Source organism: Crocodylus siamensis, chromosome 3 (assembly GCF_052110815.1).
Source record: "Crocodylus siamensis isolate JL-2025a chromosome 3, ASM5211081v1, whole genome shotgun sequence".
NCBI lineage: Eukaryota > Metazoa > Chordata > Crocodylia > Crocodylidae > Crocodylus > Crocodylus siamensis.
The window spans coordinates 132,284,966-132,309,486 of record NC_143397.1 but is presented as its reverse complement, the minus strand read 5'-3'; the positions used below and the strand labels follow the sequence as shown (position 1 = coordinate 132,309,486).

Genomic DNA, 24,521 nt, shown 5'->3' with positions numbered 1-24,521 from the left:
CTCTGGACCAGATGAGTAGGGGCCATCTTGGGGCGAGATGGGGATGTCTGCAGGCCAGATCAGGGCTGGGTCTCGGCACCATCCCCTCCTAGCCCCTGTGCACCAAGTTTGGGTCCAGGCGTGTCACACTGCCCCCTCTAGCCCCTGTCCCTCCCATGTGCTGTGATTGGGTCCTGGGTGGCTGACACTACCTCTTTCTGCTCCTCAACATGCTGGGATTAGTCCCAGGGGGCTGGCACTGTCCCCTGCTTGCCCCCATCATGCCAGGATTGGGTCCTGGGGAGCTGGCACTGCTTACTCCTGCCCCCCTTGCACTGAGATTGGGGCCTGGGACCCATACATGCTGGGACCAGGTGCCGGGCCCAGTGCACAGAGCCTGGGGCTCCCCGTGGGTCTGGAGATTTGCCAGCAGGGCAGCGGTGCTCTCTTACCACTAAATTTCTGGATCTGTGGGAAGCCCCATGGACTGGATGACACTGCTGTGGGCCAGAGGTTGAGCACCCCTGCACTAGGGGAGTTGTACATCAAGCATCAGTTGCAGATGTCATAAATAGCTATTATTTGGGGGAGATGGGTGAATACAATTGATCCAATGTAGTATTGTGGTGCGATTAACTGTAGCCTTACAAACTGGTTTGGCTGTAACCATATTGAATCAACCTCTGCTATTGAAATTTTCTTGAACCATTGATTCAGAAGAGGGTTAATCTCGGGGGTAAGTTTGTAGAAAAGAGGGGTAAGTCTGTAGAAAAGGCTTCAGTATGGACTTGAGAGTAAATTGAAGAATAAGAAAGGTAAGTGTAGCATGTTTGCATTACTTGCATGTGCACATGTAGCCCTGGTAATCTAAGAGGAACTGGAATTTGGAAAAGGAATTAGTTCTGGTTTTGTACCTCTTCTCTCAAATATATAGCAGGGCAAAGTTTTTGTTTGTAGGTTGATCATGCTTTTGGTAAAATGTTTGTATAGGAAATGCTCTAGTCTAAAATGAGACCTCACTCCTGTTTTTCTGTGGAGCTGTAAATGCCTTTTGCAGTACAGAATACAATATTTACAAAGTAATCAGATACAGATTTTTTTAATATATTCACTTTTTTGATCAATATAAAGGGAAAGTTAAGTACAAATACACATGCAAATAATGCAGTATTAACAAAGGTACAGATAAATATAAACCAGTGGCAATAAAAAGATTAGTTAAATGAGGTAACAATAAGGTAAATCAAAATAAGCAATAATTTCCCCGTCTTCCAAACATGGGGACCTCTTATTTATTCATTGACCACTAGTAACTTGATGGGCAAAATATGTTCCACCCTCCTGTAAGGGGACTTAAAAGCAAAGATCATGCTTCTGTAGTCAGTCATCTTTTGATAAGTATATTCCTCTTTGCTTGTCCTGTGTATTTTCACTTTATAGTTTTGTATTTTGTCCCCCTAAACCAACCAACTACAGAGCCAGGTTCTAAATTCTTTGTAGGCTAAACATTAGTATGAATGGAACTAAGTTTAGTCTTTTGAGAAGGGGATTCTCTGTTCTGATTTCTTCTTTTTATCTCTTTTAGGGATTCTTCCTCCTCATCATGAATCTCACGTCCTGGTGATGATGTACCGGAAGGAGCAATATACGGATGTGTATCATGCCCTCCAAGTAATTCGCTTCATTAGTGATTCTACCCCACAGGTGGAAGTTTTCCTTCGCATGCATCAACTAGAAGCAGGAAAGTTGCCTCGAAATCCAGCATTTCCTCTGGTCAGTTGCTTCCTTTGGCCTCTTTTACAGTAAAAGGAACCCTTGAACTGAAGCCATGAAAACAAATCATAGCATGGAAGATGCGCCCTGATAAATAAATTAAAATGAATATAGAACAGGAGAATATGGATGTTACATACCGGGGCTTAATGAAACTGTGCATTAGTTCATCTTTGTCAAATTCTTGTTTAAGTTTTTATGCCTTAAAATCTTTTCTGTATGCTTTTTTTTCTCCTCTGGGCTAATAGCCTTTTATATTTGCTCTTCCTTCTCCCTCCTCCTGGCATTTACTTTCTATCTACAGAACATTAGTAACAATAATGACATAAGAACCTATTTGCTCCAGTAAGATCAAATGTCCTCTGTCATAGATCAGAGGCAATAAAAGCAGTGTCCTAAAATAATTTGTTTTTTAATCCAGAATGAAGGTTAGCAATCTGGCAGTTTTGTTAATTTGAGCTGTTTGTTGGATTTTATTCAAGCACACAAGTCTGGTGCATTAACTGCATTGCAGTCACCGCAGCGATGGTAATCCAGTCATATCTACAGTTTGGTGACATGAAAGCGTGCTATTTAATTGAAAAGAGAAGAGTACATGTTTCATGTCCATGTGCCTAAAGGGGAGTGCTTGACCATTAATGTTGGAAGTCCTGCTGTCTCTAAACAGAATTCTGGGTTGGAAAGAGTGACGGGTGTCTGCGTAACTGGTCTCAATAACTGCTGATGATAAGTATATTGATATTAAAATCAACTCTGGTTTGTGAGATAGTAGTCTTCAAATATTACATGTATTTGTTGTAGGAAATTGCATACGTGGGATGTAAACCTAATAATAATAGTATCATTTTCCATGTACACTAGTTCATTTCCCAGTTCATCCATTCTGTTTCCTGTTTCTTTTACCTTCCGGTTCCTAAGAGCCTTACTGTTTCCTAAGAGAAATACGTTGGAGGTTAATGTTATTATGGAAAACTTAGTTGTTGTTCTGCCCCCCTGGTAGAGTGGCATGTTGTAGAAGGGGGAGAGACATCTGTACTTATACACTTTGGGTGTGGCTATTGAACCCAGCATATTCCCTGAAGGAAAACTCTGTAGATTTAGTGATGTTAATGTGGTAACCAACACCTTGTTTCTTCATCCTGTGCAAGTATGGCTTCTAGAGGAGTTGTGCAGTCATTGCCTCTCTGAACCCAAGCAACACTCATTCTCCTGATGGAGTTCACAGTGGAAAATGCATATTGGTGTAAATGCTAACCAGGTCAAGATTAAATCCTGGGGGTATTTACCCTTGAGGTTTGCCAGGGAGTTATGCTTCATAGAATATCATTTCCCCTGTTGTACCTTTTCTCAATCCAGTCAATTCTTTCAAACTTGTGTAGCTGAAAATTTAATGCTTGTGCTGAAGAGCCCCTGTGGAGTCAGTGGGAGGAAAAACATGATGTTGGGATGGTTAACCTTTTTTTCTAACAAACTGGACCATTTTAGTGAGTTTCTCTGGTTTATGCCTTTTTGTGTCTAAAAGCAGAGGGTATGATGTATAGAATAGGTCTATGCTGTAGTCCTTGTTATGTCCACAGTATAATGTAGAAATACAGCACTTATTTTAAGCTAGCAGCTGAGGTATTTAGCCTAGTTTGCAGGAAGGTTTTGTGTCCTGGGCTGGAAGTCTTATTACAGCTACATTGCTGCTGGCACCTGAACTAACTAGTTTAAATGTGTAGGTCTGTATGTGCTATCTTTCAGTCAAACCAGTGACTGTCATATAGGTGTATCTGGAGTGATGGTGGCAGGATAGTGTACCGTTTAGGGAAAGGAATGGTATGTGAATCTAGTGTAAAAGTTGTACTTCAGGAAGAAAGTGTCTTGACTCCTGGAAGGTAAGTTTGCTTGCACCCAGGCAATTAGATAAAAGGTCATTTTTCTCTTTTTTTAAAACCAAATCATTCTTTACACATGAGCATATGGTGTTCTATAAACTGTCAAGGAGTGTTGTGTGTGAATGGAAAAAAAAAAAGGCTTCTGCTTTTTCATGGGAGGTTGCAGATCATTAATACTGACTGATTTGAGACTACCAAGAACACTTGCACTTCTCTTACACAGCAAAATTAGAGAGCTTTAGTTCTATTTCACAATAACTATTAGAATAGAATTCAGGTTTTCTAATCCAAACTTTGATTAATGCTTTTGACTGAAAGTACAAACAATCCACTTTCATGCATTTGGTTTTTACAGGTAATACAAAGATGCAGTTTTTGCCAAGTTTTGTAATTATGGATGTCAGCACATCCATAACCCACGTTCTATTTACATATGTGTCTCCTGGTTTATTTATCCAAGCAACTGGGTAAAAGACTATAACAGTAATTCAAATTGGACAGTCTCTAACAATTTTGTAGATAGTAATTTTTCTGCTCTTCTTTTCTAGGAAGCAGAAGATGAAGTGTTTCTTGCTATTGCGAAAGCCATGGAGGAAATGGTGGAGGATCCTATTGACTGCTATTGGCTTGTCAATTGTTTTGTGAATCAGTTACATAACAAGTACAAAGATTCATTGCAACAATTGGTAAGAAAAGTGGTTTGTGAAAAGAGGGATTACACAGAGCGAATGGAGATGTAGCAGTAGTATCCAGACGCTAGCACAAGGGTCTATGAGTTAATAGATCTGGATTTTGTTCTTGTACTAGCTACTTTGGTACTAGAGCTCTCTAGTTGTGCTGTATACATTTCCTTCTAACACCCAAATTATATGACATTTGAAACTACTCTTGTTCCCTGAAACAGATGATTTGCTTATTTTTTTTTAGTGTTTAGACATTTAAATTTGAAACAGAGAAATGCATAGGTTCAAGCACAGGCCAAGATGATTGATCACAGTGTATCATGAACAGTGATGCTTTAATGTTTGTCCCTAAGCTTAATTGCAAATCCTTACACCAGTGGTTACCCTGAAAACATTTTTGATTTTAAGCAGTAGATGCTGTTTTTTTACTGTGATACATTGTAGGTTGTTTGTTAGGGTGTTTTATGGCTGTGGTGTATGAGGATGTGGATGCTGCTTTGGACACGTTATTGGTCTAACGGTTGTCTGCAAGAGCCAGGCGATTGGATTCAGTGCCTCAGGAGGCCCCTTCCAGTCCTCTATTCCAATTTAAAAAAGCTGTCACAATCCTAATGCCATTTTGACAATTTTCTGATACTTTTTAGATCACTTGTAGACCTGCTTAAATGGCTGTCTCTCTGCTGCCTATATCCTCTTCAGCTGATAATCAGATAACAAGTTCTGAGGTTGCCACATAACAGGAGTTGGGTGTTTTATTCTTTAGGAAAATAGTAACTTTTAAATCTTACTCTAATAAAAAGACAAGTAGATCATGAATTTTATTGTCAGTGAACACTTACAAGTTCTTGTAACCATATAGTTCTGAAAAGATTTCTGTTTTAAAAAAAGCCTCTTGATAAAATTGGCTTTCGTTTTAAGTTTGCTAGCACTCACAAGAAAAAAAAATGCATATCTGTATTTTTCCCCTAATTTTTCAAATGTCATGACAGGATAAAAAACCTGTTCTTAACCCAAGTCTACTGATATTAACACATAGTGGAGGGTCTGATCTGCAGTTTTGAAGTTGGTGAGTATCGATGCAGATTCTAAATACAGATACATATTGCTGTTATCTTATAAAACATAGAAAGCAGGTTTACAAAGATATTTCTCTGTCACCAGAGTTAATGAAGTCAACTGTATCACTTGCTGTAACTCTTTAAAATGGTGTCTATGCCCCCCAAAGAAATGGTGCTTTGGCATTGTTCTCATTAGTAAAAGAAGTTGCATTCCTCTGTTCCAGGTTTTCTGTAATGGTTTTTCATTCCACCACATACCTGGATTGAAGAATACAGACAAAAGCAATCCTTCCCCTTCCCACTCCTTTTAGTAAATGAAGAAATTAGCAATTTTTTCAGCTGTGTTGTAATGTATAGTGTAGGTTTTGAATTTGTGAAAGTATGTATTGGGATAAATTGGAATATAAATAGATGATAATTGTTTAAATTGTCATCTTTTTTCTGTGCTGTTCTGTTGGCCATTTTAAAACACTCTAAAGGGTTTTTTTTAGCAATAAAATGGTACCTAAGTTTTAATAAATTGCAAAGGGATTTACTTTGAGAATTGATTTTTTTCCTGTGTTTGTTTTGTTTTGTTTTCTTGATGTACAAAAAGGGAACTAGGTTTGAGACTGACTAAACTTATTTTTACCTATGATGATGGCAGCAATTAGGGCAGTTTTAATTCTCTGCATCACCTGAAGCTTTCTTACTCATTCCTGTGGAAGGGAATGCTACATTGGTTAGGTATCCCTGTAGAGGTTGTTGCTTCTGCAAGCTGGGAGGGAGTTATTTAGCAAAATATTCCCTTAGTAAGTCACAAAGTTCAACCATGCTTAAATTTTGTAAAATTAACATTGCAATTTTATTATCTAACAACACTGATTGTTAGCATTTACTTCCTGTATGTAGGTTCAACTCTGGCTTATGCTTCATATATTTAAAACTACTTTCTCTCTTCCTTCTACAGCCAAAAGTTCTTGAACAGTATTTGAACCTTGAAGACAGCAGACTCCTGATGCATCTGAAGACGTGCTCCACAATGAGCAGGCTTCCCTATAATCTTTGGTTTAAGAAGTGTTTTGCAGGCTGTTTACCAGAATCCAGTTTACAGAGGCAAGTACTTTCTCTGTGTTTACAACTGTTGGAGATTTCAATTTGTATAGAAGTGAGGCCAATGGAGTACCTTAAAGAAGGTGTTTTTGAGAAAAAAATATTTTTCTTCACTGCAGTAAGATTTTAATGTTAATTGTGAGTTTGGTATTCTTACTTGTTTACGTGGAACTCAGTCCATTTTAGGAAAAGGAATAAGGCTATATTTTTAAATGTTGTTTGTTGTAAAGAAAGGGTAGCTCTTTAGAGAAAAATACCTGAAACTTTGAAGTGCAAGGCTGCTCAAGTCCTGTCATGTCAAGATCAGTTAGTTTAGGCTGTATACATTTCTGTACTGGCTAGGGAGAATCTTTGAATAAAAAGAGGAAGAGCTTCTTGTAAAGCCAAAGAAGGAAACCTACCATATATACCTGAATTTAAGACATCTTTCAATTTAATACAGTACCCCAATAATTAGAGTCAATACATAGAAATGTTATAAATCTGTTGTAATTTTCCATGTATAGAATCTAAGTATTGGAGGGTCATCTTAAATTCATCCCCCACGCTGCTGCAGTGAGGCAGGCAGTGGGGGAGCCAAGTGGTCTGACCCCCACCCTTTGTCTTCTGTTTTCTGTCCTCCCCACCACTTCACCCCACTGCAGTGCCTGCCACTTGCCCCCATGTGCCTGCATAATTTGCAGCCCTTTTGTTTCTGTGTCTGTATTATTATTAGTTGTCTGCTCACAATTTATTTTTCATTTTTAGGAACACCGAGGCAAAGCAAGCATTGAGCAACTTTTCTTTCTTTTTGTCTTGTGTTAGTAGCTCATTGCTTTTCAGCAGTAGACCCATGGCTTCCCTGCCTTTCATTTCTGGCGGATATCTTCAACATTTCTTGCTGGTTGTAACTCATTTTTCATCTTTCTTTTCCTGATTTTTGTCCTAATATGTTCATGTTACTGTGTTTTATTCTTCAATAATGACATGCCCTTTCTGGTAGTGAAAGTGTAGTGGCCCTGCTTTCCTATTCCTTTGCCTTCCTTGCATTAAAATAATGAATTCTGACTTATTGTCACAGTCTCCCTGTGTTCTGACCATCTTCACATTCTCCTATCAGTCTGTCTCTCTTGGTCAGAACATCTAGTTATTCCCTCTTTCTGAAACGGAACATTATATTTCTACTCACAGTAAGACTAGCAACAGACATTGCATTGATCCAGCTGTGCCTGGATTTTTCACAGAACAAAAAAGTAATGAATTGGTTTGTATGCACATTGCCCTTCCAGTTAGTTTGGTGAGCAGCTGCTTTTCTGCCATTGATTCAATTATGCAGTCCCAGGATAACCATTCAGATGCATTTGTGATGTGTCAGGACACAATGTTAGCACGTCTTATCCCTTGAACTGTCCTGGGACAATAGATGTGGTTTCTCCCAGGACAAATGCAACGTCTGTTTATAGGTAAAGAACTTACTGGATATGTTATGCTTTGTCATATTTTTCTTCCGGCAGTTATCAGGGAAGTTAAAATCCCTCATTATTATTAGCTTATTCCGTTTTAAATATTCATGTTACCTGTTTCGAGACTGTCTCTGTTTCCTAATTTGGGTGGACTTTAATACACTCATGCACAAATCTAGAATTTTCAAGAGGGTGGGTGGCAGAAGATGGTGAGTTGCATCATCACTTATAAAACAACACACATTTTTCTCCAGTTAAAAATAAACTAGAAGCTTTACTAATATGCTAGGGGCCTAGGGCTGTATTATTAAGTTTAAGACTGAAGGAAAAATAAATATAACGTCATTGGAATGAGTCAAAACAGTCTGCAGGGCTGTGAAATAGGAGCTTCATGACCAGGAGCAGCTAACAGACAGTGGAATTACAGGACGAGGGATAGGCTGATGCGTGGAACCTCAAGACCATTAAAAACAAGGGGGTCGTTCATACCTGTGGAATGAAGAGTCCAGAAAGGATCAGGGAGAAGGTGGGGAGCCAGGAAGTCAAGCAACTCCATCAGCACTGTCTGACTAGAAATGCTGTTGCCACAGCCAGGCAGTTAGTTTTAAACTTTGGCTGCACCAGGAATCAAAGAGGGGTGCGAGTGTACCAGTGGACCCTCCTCCCCCGCCCCAGTCCACCTCTGAATATACTCCTACCACAACATCATTGAACTTCTCCCTCCTTCCCCCCTTTATCATGACACAGATATACATATCTGCTGCTCTCATTCTCTTGGACCTTCAGCAAGTGCACACAATCTTGACATATGGTGCAAGGATGCGTTTCCCCCCCATACCTGTTATTTCAGAACAAGCTATATTAGTATTAGTATAGTTAGTATTTCAGTGTTGGGATTTACTCCACCAAGTCACTGTAATGCTAAGTAAGTAGTAATTTTCTTTACTTATCTTATCAGAACCAAACATTTTCGTGTTTTGAAAAAAAATGTGTGTGCACGTTTCTGTGTGTTTTTTAATTTTCTTTTCATAGAAAACTTCAAAATACAGTGACTTTTCACTTCAGTTGGGAATGCAAACAGATTTTAATGTGTTGCAGTGTCTTATAGAACAGAAATTCCATTTTCCAGCTTACCGTACTGAAAGCATTAGAAACGTCCAGTTGTCAGATCAGGTACGTTTAGTCATTCAGTTGGAATCATATCGGCCAAAAAATTAGCTAATTACAGGTGACTTGTAATGGTTGCACTTGAATGTTTGGGAGGTTCATTTTGGATTAGAATTTAGAAGCCTAAATGCCGTGTCTGTAATGTATCCACGTGACAGTGTTTCAGTCTCTGAGATCTGCAAAAGGGCGTTGGGACTTTCACAAGGACAGGATTTTCCATGCAGGCTTTCTTATTCACACTGTTCAAGTGGGACGTGATGTGAACACAGACTTTTCCCATGACACTTTGGACTAGCCGTAGTCAACCATCTTATGGGAGACAGTAAAAAAACCCAAAATAACCCATCCTGTGACTGGCTTTCTTTCAGAGCTGTCTGCATACAGCTATTTGACCTGCAGGTGGTTAACCCCTGGTCACTGCTCCCTCAGTTGCTCCCACTATTGCTTTGGCCAGTATCTTAAGGTTCTTGCTCCCACTTCTGCTGTTAGTAGCTTCTCTTTCATGCAGTAGACCTGGTTTCCGTCCCCTGGCCTACCTCTTACCCCCATCCTGGGTACAGGGTGGCATAGCTCTCAGTCCTTGGGGAGCCTGCTGCCACTGCAGTAGGGAGTCTGAGGGGCCCATCCGGCATACAACTTCCAGCAGCCCAAAAGCTGGACAGTCCTGCCTTACTTAAGAGCCCTTGTTTGGGGGAGATACCACCGTACAACAAATGCTTACAGTTGTATTCACTGCTATTCAATACAGTTTCTCTGATTGTTGTGCAGAATTTATCCAGAAGCTATCAGTAACAATTAGATGGAGAAAATAGAGAGAGAAGGCGGTAAAGTATGCAGATTATGATTTATTCTCTCTCCATTCAGTTGAGTGTTTTTTGTTTTCAGTAAGTTATTTAAAGACTTCATTTTCTAGCACCCTCTTCTCTTACTCCTGGCATAGGTACATTTTGTGTGCCAGTTCAAATAAATTGTTATGGATACCTGATTTAGTTAATTTTTTTCACATCTTGTGTAGAAAATCTTTCTTAGGATTTATGTCAAATCTCCATTAGGAATAACCTGCCAGTATAGCTATGCAGCATAGTTGTGCAGTTTTGCTGTTATAAAACCCTGGTGTAGCGTGCAGGACCACTGATCTCTACACACTTCATCACTTTCCTGATATAATTAGCACCAGCAGGAGTCCATAGCTTAGACTTAGGCTACAAGTACCATTCTAATGATTAAGCTGAAGTTTGGAGGGTAATGAGGGAACACTTGAATTATGCTAACTCCCCGAAAATTCTGTCTAGATAAGGGTCTGGGCACTGATTCAGCAAATCTCTTAAATGTGCACTTAATTTGCAGCAGAATATTTCAGCATGTGCTTAATTAAGTGCTTTTCTGGGCCAAGAGCCTTAATCAGGACAGCCATTTTAATTGGGATGAAAGGGTAAAAACAGATGTTGCCAGACATGTCCCACCACAGCTCATCCACCTCACTGAGTGAAATACATGTTGCCTGTTGTCTTGTATCAGGCAGAGCAATGTATTCTCCCATTAGTGACAAGTAGGGGGTACATGTGGGTGCATGTACACCCCCTGAGCTTGGCAGTGCACCCTCTGCAAAAAGTGCCTTCAATGCTGCTGCCAACACTTGCGGGTGGTCGCCACTTGCTACCGCCCCTCCCCTGTGTCGACACCACCACTGGCAGTGTCTGTGGGCAGTCTCTGATTGCTGCTGGCCGCCACTGTTGCTGCCGGTGACATCTGTGGGTGCTTGCCAAGCCTCCCCCCCACCCCCCGCCACTAGCACCACTGTGGCCACCTGCGGGAGCTCACCACTCACCGTTGCCATGCTCCTGCCACCGACACTGCCACCACCACCTGCAGGAACTCGCTGTGGCCCCCCCCAACCTCTGGGGGCACATGGTGTTCGTGTATTCTCCTTGCCTAGGGATTCCCCATGTCTGTTGCTACTCATACCTGCTTGCTGGGAGGTGAATGCTGGTGCAGAAGTGTGGGGCAGCATGGCACCTGGGGAATTCCAGGCATCCACGCTAGGACCTGCACCAGGTGCCATGCTGATCCATGCTTCACCTGGAAGTGTGCATCCTGGCGTGAAGGTGTGGGGCCCTGGAATGTCTTTATGTCCTGCACTGTTTTGTGCCTCCTTGCTGTGACTTGTACCTCTGTATGAAGCATGGGTTGGTATGGGACTTAGCACAAGTTGCAGCATGGAGGCACAGGTTGCTGGGGATTACCCAGGTCCTGTGCCTCCCTTCTGGGACTTGTGTAGACTTTCCCCACTTACAGAAATGCCCCTGGAGGTCCAGGGGCAGGTCTCTGTAAGTAGGGAACCCTAACTTATTCTGGTTAGGTGCCCCGAGATTACCTGGGTTGTGTCTCTATAAGCAGGGAAAGCCAGGCAGGTGTTCCCAGGGTTGGAGGGGCCCAATCCTGCATGGGATTTCCTGTGGGGTACTGGTTCAGGCCACTTGAACTCTCAAAGCACTGTCCCTAGTCAGCTGGAGAGTGTGGGCAGCACTGAGCCACTCACTCTCTCCTGATGCAGTGAAAACAGATGTCTGTATCAATAAAGCAGCACACTTTTACACTACCTTTTGTCATCACGGCCACTGATATGGTGCAACAAAGGGTAGGGATGTCCTTTTTCTTGCCATTTATGGCACTGTAAACATTTTTATGGCAGTATTGTGAGAGAGCCCCGGCCCCAGGCAGCCCTGGGTGCAGTGAGGCTGGCCCGACCACACCAGGAAAGTGTCGGCAGAGCCGGGGCATGGGGTGTGACAGCGGCGGTGCAGCCGGAGGGGGGGCCAGATCGCCTACCAGTCGCTGAGTGGGTTCGGCTCGGGAGGCGAGCCCCCCGCAGTGCCTCGAGGCCCGAGGCTTAATTACCTTCCCCAGGTGTGCGACGGTGCTGGCGGGCACAAAAGCAGCACTGGCGCAGAGAAGCGGTGGACCGGAAGAGCCGGGGGAGGAGCGGATCCCCGGCGGAAGTTTGGAGCGGCGGAGGGCTGCCGACCCGCGCCTGACAAGAGTGTTCTGGGCCAAGGGTAAGGCCCTGCAGGGGCAAGACACGAGGGGCAAAAGGCCCCGAAGGCAATTGGAAAGATTGTAAAGGCTGGGGGGGGAAGCTCCCCGCCCCAGCTCACGGCTGTGTGGCCGGTAGCCGGAGGAGCCAGGCTGTGGGCCCCGGCCGCAGGGCACTGGACAGGAGGCGGAGCCCAAGCGGGAACAGGGTGCGCCGGTCACGGGCGGTGAACCCCAAAAAGGGGGGCAAAGGCCTCCCGAAGGAGGCGAACGGGACTTGAAGGGACCCAGAGTCAGCCACCCGTCCGGGAGCTGACGGAGCGGCTCGCAGGTATTAACTTTGTGTTTGATTTCGAGGAGTTGTCCCTCACCCCATCAGAGGGGAGGAGAAGTGGGCAACCCGGACTTGTGTATGGAAGCCCGGGCGAGGGTGTAGGGGAGGGAGGAGCCCTCAAGGACCTTGGACGGGACACGACGGGTGGTCCCGCTTCCGGACGTGCACGTGCCAGCGTAACTCACTGAACCGAGGAACATCGAAGTCGTGGCAGACGGACCTGGCATGAGCACACCCGGAGCAGGGGCCGCATCCAGAGATTAAAGGGGACAATCATCCGTGGATGCCCGAACCAGCGTTGTCGCTGTCGGACGCGTGGACATTTTGGTGCATTGGCCGGGAAGCGACGATGGCCTCCTAGGCACATGTTGCCCCTGCAATGGAGCACCAGGCGGCTGGACAGATCGGGGACCCGATGCACCAGCTAGTGAGTGTAGTAGTGCAGCTGCTTCAACAATGACAGCAACAGGCCGTCAGGCAGACGACCCTGCAGGAACACTGGGTGCAGCAACAAATGGGGATGACCCGGGGCGGCGCAGAGTGGCGCATGCCAAAGATGACGCCAGAGGATGACCCAGAGGCATTCCTTGAAATCTTCGAGAGAGCAGCCATAGCGGCAGGAATCGACAAGGCGAAATGGGCCGGTCAGCTTGGCGTCCTGCTGATTGGGCAGGGCCATGTCAAGGAGCGACGCTGTGGACTATGAGAAGGTAAAAGGGGAGATCCTCCGCAGACTAGATATTACACCAGAGAGGCACAGGCAGGCCTTTAGAGAGAAGAAGCCAGCGGAGGTAAGGACTCCCCGTGTCTTATGGCAGACTTTAGCGGACTTACTGGGCAAATGGCTCAGGCCCGAGAGTACCTCCAAGGAACAGATAAAAGATCTGATCCTGATGGAGCAGTTTATCAATGACCTGGAGGGGGAGACCCGAAATTGGGTACGGTGCCACTGCCCCACCTCCTCTTGGGAGGCCCTACAGTGGGCTGAGCAATTTGACGCCGCCCAGGGAGAGCAGCGCCAGGTGAGCGGCACAAAAAGGGCAGAGCCTACAAATGGGTGGGCTGTTGACAGTAAGAGGGGCAAGAAAGGGGGAGTACAAGGTCCCGCCTGTTTTACCTGCGGGAGGAAGGGGCATTTCGCGAGAAGCTGCCCACAGGGAATGCGAGGGGGCTCCCTTAGGGATAAATACCACCAGGATGATCACCAGGCCTCCGAAGGGGTGCCGGAGGCGGAAGCAATGGACTGTGGGGTGGGCAGCCATCACCTGGCCCAAGGTACAAGCGTGGGTGGAAGGGGTCCCCGTTCAGGCCATGGTAGACACCGGGTGTACCCAGTCCCTGGTTAGGCCCTCGCTTATTAGGTGGGAACAGGCCCCCCAGTGCGAGGGCATCAACCTAGTGTGCCTCCATAAGGAGCGAAGCTACATTGAGCGGCGGGTGCTGACCGTCCGAATAGGGGAGACCCAACGCAGGATCCCAGTGGGGCTAAGGGAAGGCATCTTGTACCCCACGATCCTGGGCCGTGATTGGCCCGAGATCTTCGACATCCTTGCATGTGGGAGAAGGGGCCAGCGCGACGGTGGAGGCCTGGCGGGGGAAGAAGGTCGGGAAGCTGACACTTTGCAGATGGGGGAGCTGACCCAGTCGGAGCCGTTCCGGCAGGAACAGGAGACAGACCCCGAACTGCGCGCCTCCTGGGAGCTAGATGCTCGGGAAGACACCCCCCAGGTAAGCCCCACGGGCGGCACTAAAGGCACCCCGCGAATAGAAATAAGGAACGGACTGCTTTATAGGGTGAAGCAGGGAAGGCGACAGGGAGAAGAGATAGCGCAGTTAATAATCCCACGTACTTTCCGGGATCAGCTATTATGGCTGGCCCACAAACACCCCCTTGGAGGACACCTGGGGAGGGATAAAACGGAGGCACGGCTGACTTGCTGGTGTTTCTGGCCCCATCTCTACGAAGATGTGGATAAGTATTGTCGCTCGTGCCACACCTGCCAAAAGGTTAACCCGAACAGGCCAGGGAGGGCCCCGCTGCAGCCCAGGCCAGTGGTACGGGAGGCTTTCTCTCGGGTGGCGCTTGATGTAGTGGGCCCACTCCCGAAGAGCGTAGGTGGGCACCAGTACATTTTGGTGTTAATAGATTACACCACCCGGTTCCCCGAGGCTTTCCTTCTGAGGGTGGTGACTGCCGCTAAAGTGGCTGATTCGTTGATGCAGTGGGTCGCTATGTTTGGGATTCTGTGGGAAATAGTGACGGACAAGGGGTCCAACTTTGTCTGCAGTCCTAAAGGCTTTTTGTAAAGTACTTCAGATTAAGCACCTGCGGACTACTGTACATCATCCACAGACCAATGGGTTGGTGGAGCGGTTTAATGGGACCCTAAAGGGGTTGTTGAGGTGGTGCACCAGGAGGAGCCCCGCAAGTGAAGCCTAATGATTCCACCCTTACTATTCGCAGTGAGGGACGCCCCTCAGGCCTCTTTAGGTTTCTCCCCCTTCGAGTTAACATTTGGGCATCAACCCCGTAGTTTGTTAGATGTTAAACGGGAAGAATGGGAGGCCAGGCCCGAGCATGGGGGAGGAATGAGGGGATACGTGCAAGAAATGCGAGACCGGCTGCAAGCAGCCCAGGAGATCGCATTGGGTAATTTAGAACAGGCCCAGGCGCGCCAGAAGGAGCGCTACGATAGCAGGGCGCACCCCTGGGAGTTAAGGATAGGGCAGAAAGTGCTACTGATATTACCAGACGCCGCTAGTAAGTTCTCAACACAGTGGCAAGGCCCCTTCTCGGTCGTCGGGAAGATGGGGCCAGTTGATTACGAGATCCTGCGCCCTGGGGCCAAATGGGAACGCCAGATATTTCATGTTAATCTGCTTAAAGAGTGGCACGAACCGGAGGGGCTCCTGATCTCACCAGGGCTAGGGCCAGGGGAGGTACCCATAGGGGTGCACCTCAGTCCGTCCCAGCGACGGCAGATGACGGGGCTAGTCCACGAGTTCCAAGACGTCTTCACGGAGCGTCCCGGAAGGGCGCGTGGCATGAAGCACGAGATTATTACTAAGGAGGGGCGAATAGTGAGGGAGCGGTGGCAACGCATCCCATACCATACGCGCCCGTTAGTCGAGAAGGAAATCAAGATGATGTTAGAGCAGGGGATCATAACCCCTTCCCGGAGCCCATGGCGTAATCCAATAGTGCCGGTAGAAAAACCAGACGGGAGCCTGCGACTGTGCATAGATTTCCGAAGATTGAATGAATTGACACAGTTTGACGCATTCCCGATGCCACATATAAGCGAGCTAGTGGAGGGCATCGGTCTGGCCAAATACATCTCGACCCTTGATTTGTCGAAGGAATATTGGCAAATCCTGCTCTGGGAGGAGGACCAGTGCAAAACGGCATTTGGGACGCCGTGGGGCCTCTTTGAATTCAAGCGTATGCCCTTTGGGCTTAACGGAGCCGCCGCTACCTTCCAGAGGCTAATGGATTGGGTCTTGGCGCCCCACCAAAGGTATGCAGCGGCCTATATTGACGACATTATTATATACACGGACACCTGGGAGCAACATTTGCGGGCCCTGCGAGCTGTCCTACTAGAACTGAGACAAGTCGGGCTGATGGCCAACCCAAAAAAATGTGCCCTAGGTAAACGCGAAACCAAATACCTAGGTTTCCTAGTAGGGCAAGGCTGTGTTCGGCCATTGACAGACAAGGTGGCGACCATCAGAGGCTACAAAGTGCCGACCATGAAGAAACAAATGAGAGCGTTCTTGGGGTTGGCGAGCTACTACCAGCGTTTTATTCCTCATTTCATGGAGATCGCGGCACCTCTGGTAGAAACCACCAAAGGCCAGCGGTCAGGAGTGATTGAATGGACTCAACAACGACGAGAGGCCTTTGCAGAGGCCTGCGTACCCCCAACTTTGCTATCCTGTTCACTTTACAGACCGATGCGTCAGCAACCGCTCTGGGGGCGGTCCTTTCACAAGAAGCAGATGGGGTGGAGCGACCCGTTGCCTACGCCAGTCGGAAACTAAACGACCCGGAGACCAGGTACTCCACTATAGAACGGGAGTGTTTGGCGATAAAGTGGGGGGTGGAGTATTTCCGATATTACCTGCTAGGCTGCGAGTTCAAATTGATTACAGATCACGTGCCCCTGAGGTGGCTGCATACCGCTAAGACTGACAATGCACGCATTATGCTTTGGGCTCTAGCCCTCCAACCGTACCGCTTCTCGGTGACCTACAGACCAGGCAGGACAAATATGGTGGCGGACTTTTTATCCCGATGCAAAGGAGAAATGGAGAGAGAAGGTCAGGAACCGGGATATGAGAAAGGAGAAGTAGGAAGAACGCCTAACGGCATCTTGAGGGATGGGGTGTGTGAGAGAGCCCCGGAAACAAAGGTGTTTCCTAATGAGAATCCCAAATCTAGCTGGTGGGTCTTGTCCCCTTGGGTGGGTTTTGTAAAGGAGGTGGCTACACATGCATAATGGTTGCAGGATTTTGTTTTCGTTTTAGTTGCATGTCAGTGAAATGGACTTGTAGGCGCAGATCAAGCAAAAAACATAACGGTTGTGTTGCGAAATCGACAGCTGCGGAGACCCTCTTGAGACAGAGATGAACGAGGTCTTATTGGGTGCACTGGGAGGGGTATGCCAGGGAAATTTCATAATCGGTGGCGGAGAAGCACGTCAAGGCTGGCCAAGCCTGGGCGGGGAGGAAGAATTCCTCCTCGATGCACTGAGGAGCACTGTTTCTGCTGAGCAGAAGCTCGCACGTAGGTTTTATAGGCCAAATGACGTCACTCGCACCATGGGTATTGATTGGTCAATTCTTTGCACCCGCCTTTGGCGCACATGGGAAAATGAGAGGAGGAAAAAAAAAGGGGGGTCTCCGAGGATGGGGTCAACTTGCAGATTTGTGCAGATGGCACAGTTTTGTAGGTTTGTGCTGACAGCACAGTTTTGCATAAGACAAGGATCACTAAGTGAGGCCTCCTATGGCTAAAAGTTACACCTGTAGATTTTCAAATGCATTAACAGCCTCTCCCCACCCAAAGATGATATCTTAAGAAAAATGTGCTTTTTATTTCAGTGGAATTGAGTGGGACTGTTACTATAGTTCATTGAAATGTCTATGATCATTTTTCCATTAGTTGGGTTATAAATATTTTTTAACAGTTTTCTAAAGCTAAAATTCATGAAAGCAAATGTGATCATGGGTGACTTGTTTTTGAAAAGTCAGAGTAGGATATAAAAATGAAACCAATGATTAAAGCATGTATAAAAGCTACTATGATATAAAATATTTAACCATGTAGTTGAGTAATTTAAAGAAAAGGCATTGTGATTGTATCTGCTTAAAACTTTCTGTCACTGCCAGTTATAATGCAGCTCCTTTTGCGGTATTTTATGTGGTTTTGACAACTGCTACACTATTTATGACAGTGCCATACACTAGCTTTCCTACTGTGTTACTGCTTGCTGGAGCTACTGCTATAGTAATAATCACTGACAATTTTAAAGTATGACCTCAGAAGATGTAGCCAGTTAGTGCTAGCTGTGTTTCCACTTAATAAACCTCTTCTTTGGTGTCTTGAACAGGAGACAAGGTAACTGGTTGTCTATTCTCACATGAACATTTACATAGCTAAAAAAATTGTTTAGGAATTAGGTTAAATACACTATGGAAAAAACTTCTACTATTACTTTCTGTAATGAATGTAGACTCTTTACAAAATTGTCTAAACCTGTGGGGAAACCATTATTTGGTTTGAAAAAATATATATTAGGGAATTGGGGATAGCTACATTAAAGACCTATTTTTGTAGAATAGGAAATAATTGCTCTTTCATTTTAGTTCTTGCATAAACTGATAGAATCCAGCAACAACATAAGATTCTAGAGGAGCAACTTGTCGTGGGATATTTAAACACCAATAGAGGCAATAATGGTTTTTGTTTGGGTTATTAATTTTGTTGCTCTTGTTTGGATTATGTTGATGTTATATAATATAGTAACAGTAAACTTACAGTTTATCTGCAAAGGGGAAAGCACTGGGCTTGTGTCTTTTCCTGATTTATGATTTCTAAAGTAGGCCTGAGGGTTTTACTTGCTTTTTAATAAAAAATGTAGTTCTAGTTTGTTTTTGATGACTGAAAAACTTATGCAAATGATGATACCAGAGAAGCTATGAAAGTATAGGTTTCATCAACGGTGCAGAAGAAGGGATTTTTTGGTAGTTTATCATTTAAAAATGTTAATACCTGTTTAGTTGCAATAGGTAATCCATGTTTGCAAGAAGAGAAGCCTTTGGCTGTGTACATAGGTACAAATGATCTAGGAGAATTCTCCTGGGTTTATTTTCCTGGTAGAAAAATTTACCCAGAGATGCCTGAATAGATATTTGAATGCTGAACCCCTGAACAACAGAGAGCTTGCAGTGCTGATGCTGCACAGCCAGGGGGACCCTGTGCAATCTGGGATGCTGGAGGACTGTGCTGTGGCTTCTTCTGGAAGAGAATGTATACAACATTCTTTTCCTAGGAGAAGCTCTTGGAAGTGATTTAACCTTGGTTGTTCCCAGGATGTTTTTCTCCTGGCGTGACCATTTTTGATCTTGGACAAAAATTCTAAACCTTTGTATACTTGTAGTTTCTCCTGGGAAACTTCGTTAGAAAGATAATGCCAGCCCTTGATCTACAACAGTTTAAAATAAATAAGCTGTGAGACCCTCTCTAATGGTACTTAAAGGAAAAATGGATTTAATATTACCAATTCTTCTAAGGCAGAAAACAAAGCTATGTCTTGTAACCCTTTTTTTAGGGTACCCTTATACATTGTGAAGAAGGAAAAAAACCTCTTTAGGTTGCATTTTAATTGTGTTTGTCTTGGATATTCACAGAGATCATGAAGGATAAACAGTATATGATTCTGTGACCTCCAGAGGAGGTCAATTTCCTCCTCTTTTTTGTTCTAAAAGATTCTTTTAGAGTAAGCACCACAGACACAACAATAACACAGGTAACCTCTCAGGGTCTTTGTGACAGGTCGTAAGGCAAGAGATTTAAAAATAATGCAGATGAACAGGACTGTCATCAGAAGGCTGGTTTCTCTCTGGCATTGGATAATGGGTGAGCTGAGCTTTAGGGCTAGTCTCAAATCCAGAATCTTTTGATTCAGGTTTGAGAGAGAGCTACTGGCTGAATGAAGTTCATTAGCATTTGAAGGTAGTTTTTCAAATTTGTTATATGGTTTTATGTTCACAGGATTCATGTAGCAAGACTACTTGCAGCCCTTGGGAATTTACCCTTCAGGTTCCAGTTTAAAGTCATCATTAGTCCCTGCAGTCTGTTAGGGTCTGCTAATGACCGTGGACAGGTCATTTCTTCATTTGTATCAAGAAATACATTCATTTAGCATGGCAAAAAGCAAACATAGCAATTCAGGTAGTTCTTCATGGAAAAATACATGGTGGGTCCATGATGAAATAGTAGCTCTTTCCAACAGTAACTTTTCAGCACTGCTTCAATTTCTAGCACCACCTAGTAATGCCTTTGCACATACACCACAGGGCATGGTATGGTCCTCCAGTATCCCAGAAGGCTTTGCTCCTATCTCCCCCATGTACCTCCAGCCACCCTCCCTCTTTTCCCCCCCGGTCCTCCTGTGTGCACATGCACACACGTACAGCTCGAGGGAGTTTGTCTATCGTGCAAAAACTTGACTGCCCCAGGTAGGAGGAGTCAGGTTCACAAGTCACCATGCAGATTTGTTTTCCAGGTCTGTCTTTCTTTGTGGACAGGATAAAATCCTTCCTGTCCAAAAACCCTAATACGAATCCAACTGCCAAATTCTCGTGCTATGCCAAAAACCTCTGTCCTGTTGTGTCAGCATCTTTGGCATTACCTACAAGTCAAGAGGAAGGGTGCAGAACAGGAAATTGTAGGTGGTGGAACTTGTGTCTGGGTACTTCAGGAAGGTGAGCTTTTTTGCTTCTACAAGCTATAAATCATGGTTGGGGTGAAGGGGAGACTTTTCAGCTTCTTCCCAGAAGCAGAGGGAGCATCAGAGCCCCACCTGAGGTGGTGCTACAGGTGGCACAGCCAGGAGATGCAAGGGTGTTGCATGGTGATCAGCTGCTGTAATTTGGAAAGGTCTTGTTTGGGGTAAGGGACAGTCCACAGGGCCCCCTTCCTGAAGTGGAGCCTGCGTCAGAACCTCCCTCCTGTTGCTGACCTCCCAGGGGTAGGCCTTGACTCTGTGCGGGCAGGAGTACAGCATGCACTGAACCTGCCAGCACTGCTGAAATGGCAGCCATGGGGCATGTAGTGGAAACTGAACACATGTCCTGTAGCTCTGTACTCCCAAGTGTGGCAGGGTGGGAGGGGAGGGGATGGGATCCCTGGACTGCCAGCCAATAGTCATTTTCCTCTGCATTCAGCTGTCCTGCACAGATGGAGGCCTCTGCAAAGCATCATGGGATTGCTTCATGTCAGCCCCCTGGCTGTAGAGTGCCTGTGGTGTACATGCTCTTGTCATGCTCTGTACTGCTCCATACAACCAGGACTTGAGTGTCTGGATGTGCATTTCATGCTAGCTTTGTGGTGCTGCAAATCCCCCTGAAATTCTTACCATTTCAAAGGAATGTCTGTTCATAGTTGATGTGAAGGGGAGAGAGAGATGGCAGTGTTGGAAGCTGTTACCTGTCCTTATCTTCATGTAAGCTCTGCAGCACCCATCCTGTGCTGTTTGCCCTTATTCCATTCTGTGTAGATATCCAAAAGTCAGGCACTTCTTACCTTTTAAATTTTATAGTTAGTATTAGTAAATCATCAGACAGACACTGCATGTATAATTCAGCACATTTCTATATCCTTGAATGGAAAAAAAGAGATTAATAAATGTAGATGTCTTTACCGAATAAAAAGAATTACTGTTGAAGTGTGTATCGTAAGCAGGGAAGCTGACTTTCTATCCAGAACAGAAGCATGGAGACACTGTCAGATGGCTTCTGCTGCTGCTTTTCTTGCTTCCTTACCATACAAGAAGGGAGGGGGAGGTCCAGTTTTGAGTAGATGCTACCATTTTAATTATTTCACAGATGAATTGGAGCATGGACAGAGCTTAATCTTCAACTCACTCACTCTTCCTTTCCTGCTCAGCCAAAAGCAGCTTTTGCCTGAGCAGGAAAGTGAGGGTGACTGAATTGAAGGTTAGGCTCTGCCCCTGCTCTACGTGGTCATAACTGGAAATCTTTTTTCTTCACTCTGCTTTCCTCGAAACAAAATGTGTGTGGTATGTGAGAAAATAGGGTAAAATCAGAATAGCATTGTTTGGTGACCCCTTGTTACTTTATTTCTCCAGGGTTTGGGATAAAGTTATTAGTGGATCCTGCAAGATTCTTGTTTTTGTTGCTGTGGAGATTTTATTAACCTTCAGAATGAAGATCATGGCCCTAAACAATGCAGAAAAAATCACCAAGTTTCTGGAAAATGTAAGTACACCTTGGATTTTATCAGCACTGTAAAATATTGTTTGCAAGTGAAAACTTATCATTTACCCCATTTCATTGTGAACTCTGGAATGATAGTATCCCCCACTGCTCTGAGGACTAGCCATGCTGTCAAGATGCATTGAGTTAAGATTGACTGACTTTTTTTCCTAAGTCAGACCCAGCAAATTCAAATGTTTTTGTATATTACCACTAAATAAATATGTATACACTTACGTTTTACATGATAAAACAAAACAAAAAAGTGGCCATCCTAATAGCTTTAGCAGTCACCCAAATGTTAGCGTCTTCTTTTAGAATTTTTTCAGAAAGGAATCCATGAATCTGGGGGAAAGTATCCAGTCTTTGGGTTTTGGAAATAAATATGCAAGGGTTTACTTCAGTGGGGCAGACTGAAGTCACACCTCCACAGAATCCACAGAAGTTGTTGTGAGGAGATCTACTCTACGGTAGTTCCCCTTATTGTCCCACTGGTGGCATTCCCATCTGAGCCAAGGTGTCCATGGATGTCTAAATATGTACTGGAAATTGCTAGTCTATCTGTGTACTTCTGTATTAGTTTATGACATACCTATCAAGCTAAGATTTGTTATTTCTCACTACTGAATCCTGTTCTATTTGAGGGGCCAAAGGGATCCCTGTGGATATACAGGTGCACCCTCAAAATGGATTAGGATCTTTTGCAAATTCCCAGGAAGGCCAGCTGATTATACAAGCAAGCTGGTAGGCTGTCTGAAGGGAATTTGTGCTTTTCTGAGTCTCATTTGTCATACATGTTTTGTTTTTGTGGAAGATTGACAACCAGGTGAGAATCTGGAGTGAACAGAATGAAACAGAGGTCTTGAGTAATTGGAGAGACTGGGGTTTTTGTTTTTAGCATTTTTAACTTCAGCTGGGGCTTTCAAGATTTTACTTAGTCAAATTTAAATTAGTCAATCAATTAATCCCCCTTCCCCTGCCCTGATCTCTTCTAGATTCCACAAGACAACACGGATGCGATTGTGAGCAAAGCTATTGATTTGTGGCACAAACATTGTGGAAACCCAGCGCATTTGGTGTGAGAACTTGCTGAAGTATCTGCAGATTGGGAAAAGATGCCTTTTGAAGGTATTTTCTTTCAAAGTATGTAGTATGTACAGATACCAATTTTCTGTTTTCATTTATCATTCACGATAAATATTCCAATAAAATAACTTGAAAAATTAGTTCACAGTGTGGTGCTTGATGTGTAAATATTTTTCAATAAAAATAGATTTAATGAAGTGTTCTGGTGGGCTGTGATAATATCCAGAGTGTTTCTTGGTGAATCAATTTCAGTGTTCATATTGGATAGTGTCACAACATCATTCTCAGGAAGTAATTTGTGGCACAGCCTTGAACAGATTAGCATGAGCAGGTATACTAAAACATGATGGAAAAACACTTTTGAATACTTTCTTGTATTTGAGGCCAAAGTAGTTTGTACTTGACCGTATATATGTGACCGAGCAATTTTCCTTTGATAGTACTCCAGGCTTTAATCTTTAGGGCAGGTTATGAAAAGGAAAGTTGTCTTTTGAGACTTTTAGCAGCCTAAGGAACTTACTAGGCTTCCTAATGCCACTTTTTTACAGTGAAACATTTATTGAACACAATTTCCATTTACATGCAAGGAAAAACTCATGTAAGACTAGCCTGACACACTAATATTTACTGGCTTCAGACTGTGTACTGGTATGAAATTAAATACTATGGAAGTGCTTTGGAACAGTTGAACATACAGAGAAATGCAAGTGGCTTTCAAAGACTATGGTTAATGGCTATATAACCTTGAACATGACTTTACTAGCAGTAGCAGCACTGTGCTACTTGCCAAAAGTGGTTTCTCTGAGTTATTGGATAGAAATTCTGAAATGCAGAGATAAAAGCGCCCAAAAAATCCCCACTAAAGTGCTTGCTCTATGCAGATGTTGGGAGTACTGAGTCCAGTTAACACACTGCCACTTCTGGGTATGCACTGGTCTCGGTGCAGGAGCTCACTGAGTTTAAAATAAAGTGCTGTTTGTTTGCTTGGTTTTTTTTTTTTCCCCCATTTCTGCAAGGAGCCTTTGTAACAGCAGCATGAGGAGACTAGAGGATATCGTGGTAATCCTGATTGAAATGCTTCATCACAGTTAGATGTATTTTTTACTACTCTCTTCCTAGCCATCAAAGCTATCTTTTATCTTTTTGGACTTGATCCTGAATAGTGGGAAGCACCTCCTAGCCCCTCTACTCAGTGGAAATTGAAAATGGTATGCATTTCCCAAGAGGAGGCATTTTGCCTGCTCATTGCATATCTATGTGCGCAAATGATAAACAGACCTTTTCTGCTTCTAACAGTAGTCATGCTAACGACAATAAATCTTATTGGGTGAAGAAACTCGGGAGATAAATTTATAAATTTGAAGTTAAGAACAAAACTGTACTGGATTATGGATGTTTGTCTTTAGTACGTGAAAAATAGCTTTGGTCGCCTACAAAAAAAACTGTCTGATTTAAATTAAAAATAACACTTGTACAGCGGCAGACAGCTAATC

General features: G+C 44.4%; 1 protein-coding gene across 3 annotated transcripts in view; it reads left to right on the top strand.

The window, feature by feature from the left end:
- TBC1D7 (TBC1 domain family member 7) overlaps nucleotides 1-23,168 on the top strand; it is a 31,312-nt gene extending 8,144 nt beyond the window's left edge. For 2 of the 3 annotated variants that reach the window (XM_090039216.1, XM_090039214.1), the window contains 5 exons: nucleotides 1,565-1,752; nucleotides 4,178-4,315; nucleotides 6,320-6,465; nucleotides 21,816-21,945; nucleotides 22,938-23,168. In XM_090039216.1, coding sequence (XP_089895342.1) covers nucleotides 1,565-1,752; nucleotides 4,178-4,315; nucleotides 6,320-6,465; nucleotides 21,816-21,945; nucleotides 22,938-23,024 — 689 coding nt within the window. In that variant the 3' untranslated portion in view covers nucleotides 23,025-23,168. Of the gene's footprint in view, nucleotides 1-1,564; nucleotides 1,753-4,177; nucleotides 4,316-6,319; nucleotides 6,466-7,209; nucleotides 9,070-21,815; nucleotides 21,946-22,937 lie in introns of those variants that run through there. The other variant, XM_090039215.1, reaches the window with a different exon arrangement.
- Nucleotides 23,169-24,521: the final 1,353 nt, after the last annotated feature.